Raw genomic sequence first — 14290 nt, forward strand, 5'->3', positions numbered from 1 at the left:
TAAATCAAGCTATGATGAACTAGCATCTTCAAAGTTATAGGTTATCCAGACTGCAAAAGCCTAGAAAATCTTATGTTGCCTATGCACAATGACGAACAGAAGTCAGTAAAGCTGGAAAGGAATTTTGGAGGGCAGGGAAGGAGATAAGGGAGAATGAACAGAGCAAGGAATATATAGTCTCTAAAAAATACCACTTTTTGAGCATAGAGAGTTGAAGGAATTAAAAACTAAGATTTACATTTTAAAAACTCCTTTACTTCCTTGTGGGACTCAAGCTGCCCTGAAGTATATTTCACATCAGTAATACCAGAAGCATGTTAAGCAATGTATCTTCCTGTCCCAGCTTTCAAGCAAAATACACCCAGCCAATACAGAAGACACAACTGCATCTTAGATCACATAATCCATTAATAATCTGTTAATACAACATGTTTTTAAGTTTTGTTTGAGATCAAAGTGTAGAAATAACTTATTAGAAAACTTTAAAGGCCACAAGAAATGTGTTTAATATGGCACACAAATAGGCAAAATAAAATGCAATTTATAGAAAGCAAAACACACTAACAAGTATAGCATACCTGCAGTCGGATCTTTGGCTAAAGTATTATCCAAGGCACTTGTTATAGATTGGAAGAGATTCATCTTCTGAGTTTGCCCTGTGTGAAAGCAATTATTTAGCCATTTAATTTGGTTCAAAACATGAAGGACATTAGAAAACACTGGTGCAAAACACAATTAAAACCTTAGCTAACAGTCATAAACAAGATCCCTGTTAGGACTACCCAAGACTCATTTCCTGAGTAAACTTAAATTATGGGATAGATGGGATTGAGCAAGGTATACCTTGCAATCCCAAGGACTATTATTCTACTACCCTGCATTCAACCTTTTTTCAAATACTATGCTTTTAGCTAGAGCAAATGCAGCTTTGCAATGGTTAGTCAAACACTAGGAACAACGACTAATGCAACAGTTTTTCAAAGGAAGAAACCATAGTAAGGCATTATTGTTTTGAGGATTGGGATCCTTTCAGCTAAGATTCACCAGATCTCATTTAAGCTTACTTCATCATTCTTTAATCTTTCGGTTTTTTTAAAGCTCCAGCCTCTCCTGTTTACAGATACCTATTATTATCAGAAGCTTTCTAGACCACTGGCCTGCTCTCTGGACTGCAGTTAGAAAGTGTCAGAAGCATCAAACCCATACTTCGAAGAAAGAAAACTTGATGCTGAACAGCTATATTTAAAACGGGTAAAGCAAATGCACCAGACTGCTGTATTAAAATCTGCAGCACGGATTGAAAGAAAACCTTCAAAACCAAGAGGGCTACCCAAGTGCCCCTCTTCATTCCAGCACTGCGAGGAAAAACAAACAGTCCTGAAAGCAAAGATGGAACAAAACAATAGCCCAGTCCCCACTACTGTGACCAACTCAGATTTCCCAAGCAAATAAAATAATGCCTTATCAGAAACTGAGCAATACGAAATTGCCTGGCTGACATTTGGTAGCTCTTTAACCAGCAAACTCTAGGAGCCACAGCGCAGGAGAATACTACCTACCAGGACACACAGCACATTAAAAAAAAAGTGATGGTTAGCTGACGATCCCAGGAAAACATGAGAATAGGTGTTAGAAATCAGAAAGGAGAGCTAAATTCCGTTTCCGGTAGCTACAGTATCTCTCAAAAACCATTCAGCTTCTCGTCTTCCTAAATTGTTAATTAATGTTAGCATCTGTTGTTAAAGACTCGTGTCATGCCACATCAGAGCTGAGTAGCTGCATTCCTACACACTCCTGTGCTTGGTAGTTTCACTTGTTACACTTTACATGGCCCTTTAAGAAGAAGAAACTAAAAAGAATTGTTATGGAAACTGTTCAAATTATATGAAAGCTACAAATAATCAACATTTACAAATTCAAGGGAAGGAAAGCTGGGGAACAGTAGTTGTTTCTCTCTTTCCCAAGTCATCCACATGAGTATTTAGGTTATCTTTTCCCAGCCAAAACCAGCACAAAGATACAATCCTTCTAGTATTTGATATAAATAAATGACTATTATTTAAGCAACTGTCAGAAACTCCTCACACTGACTGTTCTGACCTGCTGCTCTTGGTTATAACAAAGGCCTCTGTATCAGCTCTCGTGGGAAAGGAGAAGCTAATTGCACCCTTCAGATTTGAACTGTGGAGTTGGAGAAGCATTATCTTAACATCAGGACCAGTAAAGGCATAACTGTTTCGCTATTTTTCACAGAATTTCAAAGTGTATTTTAAATCAAAGGGAAGTATTCTAGTAATAAACGGCAACAAAAAAATGGCCTGCCCTACTAGAACTTCTTCACTATGATCTCAAGCAGGGACGGGCGGCACACAGGTTTTACTCCGCGACACCCTGGATGCCTATACCTCCCAATGACTAACAGAAATGGACGAGAGTTTTCTCGGACTTAGTGACCAAGACGGGACACCAAGGCATCCCACTAAGTAACACCTTTCTAGAAGACAGCGCAGTTCACGCAAGAGAAACAGCTATTCTGCAGCTGGCAGGCTTCTTCCAGGAGAACTCAGCACTAGCCATCTGCAGGGAGGCATCTTGGAAATAAAGCCAAAACACCAACTTTCATCCCGAGCCGTTCATTCCCAACTGATCTGCGTTTACTCTCAATCACGGGATCGTGAGGATTACCTCAAACCTTTCGCTAGACAGCAGTCTTTATTAGTCACAGGTTTACTACCACTTAAGCATGTGATAAAAGTATAGGGATGGATGTAAGGCATTAAGGCACTGCGAGAAGCTTTACCACCGAAGCAGGAGAGGGGCAGAGGAAGGGCTTGCAGGTCCGAGCAGATGACGGGTAGGCCTATCGCAACTCTTGCCCAAAAAACACTTCACCGAGCCGCCCCGGCCGCTACCGCTGAGGCGCCGAAGGGACCAGAAGCACCCCCGCCCCCGCCGGGGCCTTCCCACCCACAGCCCGAGCAGGTGGAAGCGCCGCGGACGCCGACCGGGGGTCTCGCCCCCCCCCCCCCACCACCACCACCACCACCCCCGGCGGCGGGGCCGGAGGCGGCTGCCCGGCCGGGGACGCCTCGCTCCCGCGGGCACCGCCTCGGCGGGGCAGGGCGGCCCGAGGCGGCGGAGGCGGGAAGCGCCCACCCTTGTCCTTCCCTCCCGCTCCGCCCCACCCCGGCCGGGCGGGAGCCTCCCCCGAGAAGGCGGCGGCAGCGGCGGCGGGGCGGACCCGGCAGCAGAGCGAGGGTGAGCCCGGCCCGGCCCCGCTCTCACCGTACGCGCTGGGCGCCGGGTCCGGCTGGAAAGAGAAGTGCGCCGCGGACCGGCGGGGGGCGGCCGGCAGCGGGGGTAGGCGGCTCCAGAGCCCGCCGCCGCGGCGAACCGCCACCGCCCCGGAGGCCAGCGCCCCGCGCACCGCCAGCCCCGTCCCCGCCGCCGCCGCCGCCATCGCCGCCGCTGTCAGGGGCCGCTGCGGCCGCCGCGCGTTCTAAAGAGGCGGGGTCCTGGGCGGGCTTCCTGACTGGCCAGCGGCGGATGGAGGACGGGCCAATCAGAAGCCGTTCTGCGGTGGGTGGAGGGGGTGGGAGGGGGAGAAAGGGCTTACTGCGCGTGCGCGGGAGGCACGCCGTTGGGGAACGGGGCGGGGGGGGGGGCGAGGCTACGTGCTCGGCACGTGGGGGTGGCACGCGGGGGAGTGAGGCGGGCGGGAGCCGGCGGTGGCGCCTGCGCGGTGGCGGGCGGCGGCTGTGAGGGGAGGCCGTGCCGTGAGGGGCGGCTGTGCCCTGAGGGCGACTCCGTGACCGGGGCGGCTGCGCGGGTGCTTTTCCTCCGTCTGGTGGCCGCTGCTGATGAGGGTGGGCTGGGCGCATCGTGGGGTGCCCAACTGGGCCTCGCCTCTCCCTCGGTGCCGTCGCAGCCGCGGCTGAAACAAAAGCCATCACCTTTTCCCTTAAACGTTTTTTCTTCTTTTACCGCGGGGATTTTCATACCGCCGTCCCAGCATCGAGAAATGCTGAACAAGTGTCCGAAATACTCAAATTGTACCCCAGCAGATGGCCCAGAAGGGTAAAAATAATTAACAGAGACACCTGCAGGTATTACCTGTCCTGCATCTCTCAAACCCTCTCTCAACTGCACATCCAACCTCTCTCAGCCTGTCTTTTTTTTAATTCTTCTTCTTGTCCAAGGTCTTTTTTTCCAAACACTCCCACTCGCACCTTCTTTACAGTTTTTTTAGCAGTTGAAATTACAGTCTTGCAGATGTATGTATTTTTCTTGTCAGGTTTTATAAAACATTCCTTCTAATGTTTTCCTTACCAAAGTGACCGCCTCACATTCCTTCTCCAGATGGTCCTGTCCCCCAGGTGAATCTTCTTGCTCTACTTTTGCAGCTTTTCTTCCTCTGTACATCCGTCGTTGCCACCTTTCAGTTGCCTCTGTGTCAATCCTTTCCCTTTTATCAGCGCATCACATCTTGTCCGTACACGTGCTTGTCCATCAACCCCTTTCAGACAGCTTCCAGCACATGTGACAAGCCCCTTTGAGTTGTTCTTCCTTGTCTGGGTTGATATCATCAATAAGACTGACCCTACTGGATAGCATTTTTAGTCTGCTCCAAGAACTATTAACTCCAAAACCTTGCCTCGGAGAAAAAAACTAGAAACTACAATGATGTATATATGGCATCATCCCTTTCAAATGAGAGGGCTCATGTGTAACCCTGTCTGCATAGGGCCTTGTTTTAAACACTGAAATATGAGGTTTCACATCAAATATGAAATATGTATCACTATTTTGATTAGATACTATTTTTTCTACCTGAGTTCCAAGCCATTACTGAATATTCCTGTTAATGAGCACAGGACCATTTCAGTGAAGACCATTGTTTCATTATGTATTGTGTGAAAAAATATTTTTTCATGTTGATTTTGAATTTCTTAATCATGGGGATTTATGCAAGATAAAAGGCTTAATCCTACTGCTAACTGGGGAGACCAGTCACTCTTTAAAATGCCCTTTATCCTTAGAGACTGCTGACAAAGCACTCAAGATCATGGGGTCAAACAAGTTGTTCTAACATATCCCAGTATATCCCATGGAAGCAAAATACTGATGAGTATCTAAAGGGGGTGAGAATTTTAATAAACAATAGAAAAGCAATCTTTCCAATGAAAGAGGAGTATAAATGTCAAATGTTGAGATTGCTTCCAACTCTACTGCAAGGCAAAACGTAAATATTTGAAAAAGTTTAGTACATAGCAAACATTACAACCATCAAATGATATATAACCATTTTTTGTATGGCTAATAGTATAAGAGATTACAAATATCCAAGTTTATTATTCAAATAATTGTATTTCTTTCAGTAAGTAATGTATTCAAGTAGGAGAAATTTAGCTATATTGCACATCGTTGTGGCCAGGTCTGCAAAGCTTACAAATGGAGAACAGGTAGTATAGGGGGGTATTATTTTACTTGTAAGTCCGTCATCTATTTTTAATAAATCAGTTGTTGGAGCTGTGAATTGCTAAACTCAAACTATAAGCTATGAGATATATGAGGTTTATGTACAGTTAGTATTTATAAAATGTGGCAATAACCATGGTCAGATATTCCAGGAGGTGCTCCAGTTTTCAACACAGGCAGATGAAGGATATTCCTTGCTGTCTTAATTCAGCGACTCTTGTCTCCTACATATGGAGATATATGGAACTTGAAAAGGAAAAGAATGGTCGTGCAGCCCAGTATCTTACAGAGGAAGTTATGGCATTTATGATGGAAGGGTGGAAAGAAGAAATACCATCAGTAAGAGCTGTTCACCTGCTATTCAGACCTAGGTGGAAGAGAAAAAACTGTCTGGAGATGGGGCTTGCCACCTAAATTGTTATTGCCTTTTGAGTACAAAAGGTAGTTTGTCCGCATTGCTTTGGGAATTTGCACTGGTACTAAAAGGGAAATGGGCAATCAAGGATGTTTATCCAAATGTACTTTGGCTGACCAACATGTTAGCAGAGATGAGTCCTAGCATTTGTCTTTCCAGCTGTGATGGGGTAATAATTACATCCATGTTGTTCCTGGTATATGTTATGATATTCCAGCAACTTCAATTACATTTTGAAGACAGCTTTCTCATCTTTGGGAGTTGTTCGGTCACTTAGGGCCACTTCTGTTAAATCCATACACCAGACTTTTAAGAGCTGAAATCCAGCTACATTCCCCATCTGTGTGTATTAGTCATTATGCGCATCCTTAGTGTTGTTGGCAACCTTTAAAAAATTGTGGCAGTCATTGCTATTATTTTTGAATAATCATGCAGAGCAATTAATGAGGATCTGATGACTGCAGACCCTACTGACATGGACCAGATTATGCCTATGCGTATGCCAGCATTAATCAGATGTAACTCCTTTGAAGTCCGTGTTGTTGCCTATGATTGACATGGATCTAATTGTAACCAAATTGCAAGTATTGGACTCTGTCATGAGCATAGGGCTCCACGTCTACTATTCTACTACAAAATTCTCAAAATTTGCACATAGCTTGCAGCTGAACCTTAGACACCTTCTGAGCTTGTCACGTTTCCCAGTAGGTGTTGCTTTAAATAAATTACATCTCTGTAGATGATGAGGCATCCAGGTGATTTCTGGATTCCTTCGAGCGTATTTCACTGTTGTTTTCTTGTCAATTCTGTCTGTCATGCTATAGTGTTGCTGTAAGTTTTCTTCTCTGCTCTGTGGTTCATTGAAGGAATTTTGTAGCATGTTCTCCACCCCAACAGTCGATTAGCTGATTCACCCTCTCTTATAGGAGCTGCTAGTAAGCACTCTTGTCACGCTAATACTATATCTTGGCACTACAGCTGTTTTCTTCCTTCCTTTGCTGTCTTCTGTCTTCCTCCTACCCTAATTATAATCTGCTTTGTCCTTCTTTTTCTGTAATTTATTGGTACTTTGAAGCTGTTTTCTCCCCTGTCCCTACTTCGTCACTCACACGAATGGGTTACTTTGCTGGTTAGGGACAGTCATCTCTTTCTTGTGTAGGTATAACCGAGGAACTGTTTTCTGAAGTGTACTGTGGAAAGAAGAAGATGTAGCTTTTGGCCTGTCTGTTTTTATTATAAGTAAGTAAGTCCTGTACAGATTAGACATGTGAACAGAAAGGGTAGTCTTATCCCTAGGAACAAGAAAGACAAACTGAACAAGAGCAGAGCAGCAATGGTTTTGAGCAAAGGAACTTAGAAGTGAATGGTTTCATCTTACGTAGCATAAAAGCCAAGGACAATTTTGCTGTTTAGAAGACAAATTATTATTTTAGACTTTAATAAAAAGCAGGCCAGGAGCACTGCATCTGGACCCAGCCAAGTTGTAGTCTGGCAGAGAGCAGGAAAAAAAGGAATAGAAGCTTTAATGGAGTAGTTGTGTACTCATTTGCATGTAGGGTCAGAAATCATCCAGTTACTTCTGCCATATCACCCACCTCTGTTAAGACAGTGCTTCCCACTCAGTCTAGAATAGTAACTGTGGCTTTCATCCCCAATTGCTTTTTAGATTTTTGAACACTTCACCAGGATGATCACACTCCAGTTAAAGACAATCCTATTTTTAAATTATATGAGTGATTCCTAACATTAAGTGAAGCAATGCTAGAAAGAGCTGTGTCTATCCACAGAGACATTATTCAGCTTTTTGTATAAGACGTTTTGGTGTATCATAATTACGGGAAGAGAATCCCACTCTCCTCTGTTTAATTCAATCAGTTTTAATTGCTTTGAAACCACAGAGCATATTTAACTCTATTTTCTACTGTGACTCAATCTAGAAATACCTGTACAGGGAAATGATTTCTAATAGTTGACAGCTCATAACTCTAATGCAAAAAAAAAATCATAGCGAAATCCAATTTGTGCAAAGAATAAGGACCACATTTTTAACTCGAGGATAATTAAATGTAGGAACAATTTTCCTGAGAACATGCTGGATTCTCATCACTTCCATTCTTCAATAATAACTAGATTTCTTTGTAGAAGATGTACGATAACTCAAACAAAAGTTATGATCTTGATACCAAAACTACTGGGTGAGGTCATACTGAAATAATTATATTAATACCTTCCAGCTCTAAAATATCTGTTGTTGTTCACTAATAAGCGAGAATTGCTAGTTGACAGATCAAGAAAGTATGCCAGAAAATCTCAATCAATCAGATTCAGAAACGAGTGGAGAGATGGATTCTTCGTATATATATACAACTGACATTACAAGCAGTGTTCAAAAAGCAAATATGCAGAAGTCCTGTACTCAGGATTCTTGGGGTAAAACATACTCATCCAGCAGGTCATATATAAAACATGCTGGAATGCCCCTCTGGTATTTTGATAATCCACTACAGTATACTGGTCAGTTTTGATGCCTGCTTATAGTATAGTCGTGTTCAGTGGAAGTTAAAAAAGGGAGAATAAAAAAGTATGATGGATCAGCTCATGCCAGGAACCTACTGAGCCAAAGTCTTGCTGTTTCCCCATAGTCATTCCCCTAGAGCACAGTGCAGTTCCTGTGTCTGTTTAAAAGAGTTACCTTTATGAAGCATTTTGTCCTCTATAGATAAGTAAGTCTGAAGCATAATTGTGGTTTTTTTCTGCTATTATTTTTATTAGAGGACTATCTGCTTATTTTATTCAGACTGATAGCATTAGCTCTGATTTAAATAATAATAAACTGTAAACCTTATCTCATCACATGTACAGGTAGAAGGAAGTAGAAATTATCTATATTTTGTCAGAAGATATGGTTTATTCAGTTTAGTTGGCTTTAAGTAACGGTCATGTGATCTAAAGAAGTCACCTTTGGATCACATGAGTTCCCTACAGGTTTCTGCAGTGCTCTGCCTGCCCCTGGCAGGTACTGCTCTAGAGATAACCGTGTACCAAGCAACATGTTCCACAGGTTTAAATAAGTGTTTGAGATTCCATTCACTTTGCCACAGACTGACTTTATGATGCTGATCAGAGTGTGAGCTGTGATCACTTACTTACAAAAATACTAAATCTCACCCCATAATTTTAATAGTCATTTCTGTAAATTAAACATACAGAATTTGTACTCTACCAGCAAGTGAACAATTAAAAGTCATAGTCCTGCCATACAATTGTAAAATTTAGAGTTTAAAGTATGGAGACATCAATTTCTGTGCATCAGTTGTCCATTTGTTGAACTAGTATCAACAGCCAGAGAGGCAATATTGCTCAACTCAGTGCAGTATCCAGGCCCGCATTTCATTGCTCTCAAACATGAGAAGATTGAAAAGAACTGTATTCAGGTTGTGAATAATCAAAGCTACTCAAAAATAGATCATACTCTAGGGACTCCTATGCTAATTTTCTAAAAGCAAAGCCCCCTACTCGGCTGTCAGTTCTCCTAAATTTAATCCAAACGACATATTTTTTTCCTTCTATGTACGTCTCCCTTTTAGTTTGGCTATCTTTGCAGTTAGAGGACATTCTAGGTATTTTTTTCCGAGGCTAATTTACAAAGGTTTCAGGTATTGGCTTGTATTCAGATTCTAATGCTGCAGTCAGTGTGGCACTGGTGTCTGCACCAATGTAGTCACCCACCTGCGGCCATCTTTAAATAAGATAGCTGGTTGTGTTTTTTATTATTATTTCCTTTTTCCTTCACCCAATCTTTTTTCTTCATCCCAGCAAAAAAATGTGTAGGTGCATTTTTAATTTTAACATAAAAAGAGTGTATCTTTCTATATGCTCTTTTGACTAAAGATTTTCATCACCACAGAGTACCTACAAATTCTGTTGGTTACCACTCAAAGCAGGAATGCTTAACACTTGTGCAATTCATATGGCTCTGGAGAAATCTAAGATCGGTTCAACATTTTTGTGCCTCATTCAAAAAAACAACTAGGTTGGGGCAATGCTGTACATTGATTCTTTCTAATTTTCATGTAAAGAGTTGTTTCAAGTAGGTTTATGACAGACTTCTGCTTAAGTTTAATTTAGATGAACAGAATGTCTTGTAGCAGGCTTTCAGAGGCATCCATAGGCAGCACAGGCATTTAATGTAGAAATACAGCTTCCCTAACACCCAGAATTTAGTCTAAATTAGGCAGCCTGGATGTCACTGAAAATCAGTAATAGTAATTCACATTTTTTTCCATAACCTCGACCCTTCCTTATATCTAAATAAATATATCAAAGTCTATTAGAAGTAGCATAACTTGAGAATTGTCTTACTGATTTGTAATTTTTCACATACACCATTAGGTGGCAGGGAACAATAAAAATTTACTTGATGAAGTGTCATACATATGTTGAAAAACAGATCTGTCAGATTGTTCTCTCCACCCTTTTTGAATCAGAATTCTTTCCTACTGTGAACTGTCAAGAGCTTTGTCTAGTTAATTATTAAATGACTTACCAACAGGGCTCACTGCTTTCATCAAGACTGTTTCAGATTTCATTTCTGTGCAATCCTTCTGTCAAATGAGAAGAAACCAAGGCATATTCATCCTACTGGGAGTTCTCTAAAAATTAAGTCTCACCGCAATTGTAGCTCTACTTCTAACCTCTACTTCTGCCTCTGGTCAAGCTAAATCTGACTGCTGGAAGTAGCCCCTAGGCCAGGCTAATTCCAGCAGGCATTAGTGGGAGGCAAGAACTTTATTGTTCTTTTGGGAGCCTTGATTCTAAACTGGTTGTAAGGACTAGGCTTTTTTCTGGGTCCAGCTATAAATAAGGACTTTTTACATAGCATAGGTGCAAGAAGCTTGAAGTGATGGGGTTTAGATACCCAGGCTGACAGACAGGTGGGTGTATGTAAAAAGATAGGGAATTTATACTGCCAGCAATATTTGTTTCTCTAAATCTAGATGGCCGCTCATTTCAGAACTGCAGTGGATATCAGGGGTGAGAGGGTGGGTGGCAGGAATCACAGAGCAAGACTTGTCTGCTTGCTAACTCATTCAATGATTGATGTATGGGAAGTTAATTCCACTACTAGTGACTCTGTAGGAGTTAAGGATGCCTATGCTCAGCATTTCCCAGAGATGTAGAATCAAGTCCCTGGCAGGAGTAGCCCCTAAGAGATTTATTCTTATTCCCTTGAACTCTTCTAGTGCTGTTGGCAGGAACTGTGCCACAGATATTGTCACATATGCTTAATTGGAAAGTCCCAAGTGCAGATTTTTCCATATGTTTATGTAATAAATTCATGCCAAAGAAAGAAGTAATAATTCCAGAAAATATGATACAGCTGCAGTTTGCCATACCCATTTGTTAAGCTAACACTTGAGAGGAGGAAGAGCACAGGAGGGACATTCTGTTGATTTGCTATTGACTAAGCTGATATGCAGAGAAATTCAGCTCAATGCAGTTTTAACATGACTGTGTGAGTGACAGTAGAGAGAGACTGAAATCCATTATTCACAGAAAAATGTGTGGTAGCAACTCACAAAACTCTTAGAGTGTGTCTCTCATCCCAGGCAATCGCTTCTGGAAGCAAGGAGTCCTTCGTTCCCCCAGTTCAGCCCTGGCGTTGCCTGAGAACACTGACAGTAAGCACACAAGCTGTCATGTCACTATTCGTGAGGTCTACATGTCTGCTTGGATTTGGATTCAGTATTTTTTCATCTTAGTCCCTGAGTTTCAGTCACTGTATTGAATTTTCCCAGTCCAGGCATAGGCAATCCTGTGGGAAACTGTGTATCCAAACAGGAATCTTCAATAGTTAAAAATCTCAAACCCAATAATAAAGATGGTACTACAAGATGACTTAAGCAACAGATTCTAGTAACTTTGATTGCAGAAAATCAGATTCCTTCCAAATAGAAATACTTACTGCCTGTGCCCGTCACAGTCCCATGGCCACCATGGCTGTTGGCATAAAAGGTGGGTCATCTTCAACAGCCATTTGCTTCCTTCTCAAATAACTCACAGACACAGATTTCAGAAAGCTGTCAAACAGGATCGAAGCTAATTCAGCATGCTATCAGCCTTAGCATCTGACGGCAGTCTTGGTACTCCAAATAGATTAGTCTTGCAGTCAGTCCATAGATCACCTACCCTATTTCTACCTTGTAACTCTGTAGGTTATGGATATCCCAGGAAAGATGCAGCATAGCCCTGGAGGTCATGGGAGAGGAGCTGCAGCGTGTAAGGAGACTGAACTTGGACCCTTTGTGAAACTAAACAAGCAATATTTTTTCTGGTTCATTGTGAGCCGTTCAATAGTCAGGAATTGCTGTCTTTTTGAAAGACTTGATGAAAAACAGGAGTCACTAAGCAAGTGTGTTTCTCTGAGGGAATTGTGTTCAGTGGGGCTGTCCAGGCTCTCTGAAGGACAGGCTGCTGTGAACAGGTAGGTGTCACGCAATGCGACATACAATGCAAGCTGTGTGCACGTTACAGTTTGCCCTTGGAGTCCGCAACTCACTGTGACCCCTGGCTTGGATTTCACATTAAGTGATCTCTGCTTGTAAATACTAATGATGCTGCTATGCTCTCACTAGCTTGGTGCCTAACAGTACCTTGGTTAATGCTGTTGACTGGGTCTGGGGCAGAGGTGATTTACTTATCTTTGTGGAAAAGGGAGGAACAATCATAAAGATCAAGCTGATCACTTATTGTGCCTTATGTTTTTAAAACCATGGATAAGTAATATGAAATATTTGGATCTCCAGAAAGGAAAGGTCTTTTCAGTCTGCATGATTCACGTGTGGGTTACCATATGCCTGAAGCTAGAGAAGACTGTTCATCTGTTATCAGACTGTTTTCCATATGATGTTCTTTACAGTTGTATCGGAAATGTCAAGAGCTGCTTACTCAGCTGGGCCCAAAGCCTGAAGATTTCCATTTGTGCCTTTTGTCCTTTCATTGTTTTACAATCAGATGTGGAAGTCTGCCCCTGAAGAGGATAAACATGTTCTGAGATATCATCATATTTTGAGAATACAAGGACCTAAATAAGATTCAGTCTCACTGGATCCTCCTTAGAAGTTATAGTTGTTTGCAAGAGTGGTCACAAAACACTTTTTTGATTTCTCCTGAGCTGTGTCCAAGAGGACAAAGTTCAGCCCCCTTTGTAGGATTTTGTATCTTCCATCTGCTTTCTGAGGTGTATGTAATAAAGACAAGAACATGACAATTACCTGCTTCAGCACACAAAAAAAAAGTCATTAATTTTTTTTGCTCTTCTGCCTCATCTCCTTTTACGGAGAACATCAAACAGTTTGGTTTTGTTTTTCTTGAACTGTCTCAGTAATAAACTGTAAATTTGTACTTTCCAGTACTTTCTTTTGAGGAGCCCCCAGTAAAATAAAACATATTTCAGAATGCAAAGAAGGGGTAATGTTTCACTGTAGGATAGGAGGAAAACCCTTGGTCTGAACTAACTTAAATTAGTGAAGGAAGGATTTTCCTTTGAAAGGGGGATCTCAGGCAGGACAGTAGAAGCAGGTTAGCTGGAGAAGTCAAAATATTCAGGAGAGCAGCAGGACTAAGTGTATTTTTCTAGGCATATGATGACTCTGTGAAGACTCATGCTCTATACCCCTGTCCTGGTTTCAGCTAGGATAGAGTTGTCTTCCTAGTAGCTGGTACAGTGCTGTGTTTTGGGTTCAGTATGAGAAGAATGTTGATAACACACTGATGTTTTCAGTTGTTGCTAGCTAGTGTTTATACCAAGTCAAGGATTTTTCAGCTTCTGATGCCCAGCCAGCAAGAAGGCTGCAGGGGCACAAGAAGTTGGGAGGGGACGCAGCCAGGTCCCACTGGCCAAAGGGGTATTCCATACCATGTGACGTCACATCTAGTATATAAACTGGGGAGAGTGGGGCTGGGAGGATCACCATTCGGGGGCTAACTGGGTGTCGATCAGCAGGTGGTGAGCAATTGCACTGTGCATCATTTGTATATTCCAATCCTTTTATTATTGTTGTTGTCGTTTTATTAGTGTTATCATTATCATTATTAGTTTCTTCTTTTCTGTTCTATTAAGCTGTTTTTATCTTAACCCACAAATTTTACTTTTTTTTTCCCGATTCCCTCCCCCATCCCACTGAGTGGAAGGGAAGTGAGTGAGCGGCTGCATGGTGCTTAGTTGCTGGCTGGGTTAAACCACAACAACCATCTTGCTCTGTCTTCTCTGCTAGGCTTCTCACATCACCCAGAAATAAGATTAGTGGAAAGAAAGAAGTATGCTTGCTTGGTACGCTTTTCTTAGCATGCTGAGAAGATGATAACAAGAAGTAGGATGACATAGAAAACAGGAGT

At 42.3% G+C, this 14290-nt stretch overlaps 1 protein-coding gene and 1 long non-coding RNA gene across 2 annotated transcripts in view; one reads left to right on the forward strand and one right to left on the reverse strand.

Annotated features, from left to right (window-relative positions):
* BCKDHB (branched chain keto acid dehydrogenase E1 subunit beta) overlaps nt 1-3466 on the reverse strand; it is a 135221-nt gene extending 131755 nt beyond the window's left edge. The window contains 2 exon segments of the mRNA XM_052781651.1: nt 579-656; nt 3286-3466. Coding sequence (XP_052637611.1) covers nt 579-656; nt 3286-3460 — 253 coding nt within the window. The 5' untranslated portion in view covers nt 3461-3466.
* Nucleotides 3467-3497: 31 nt separating this feature from the next.
* On the forward strand, nt 3498-13716 carry LOC128139379 (uncharacterized). Its single transcript, XR_008234354.1, has 3 exons — nt 3498-3579; nt 4013-4106; nt 11503-13716. It is a non-coding gene; the product is annotated as an uncharacterized LOC128139379 (long non-coding RNA).
* Nucleotides 13717-14290: the final 574 nt, after the last annotated feature.

This window comes from Harpia harpyja, chromosome 3, assembly GCF_026419915.1.
Source record: "Harpia harpyja isolate bHarHar1 chromosome 3, bHarHar1 primary haplotype, whole genome shotgun sequence".
NCBI lineage: Eukaryota > Metazoa > Chordata > Aves > Accipitriformes > Accipitridae > Harpia > Harpia harpyja.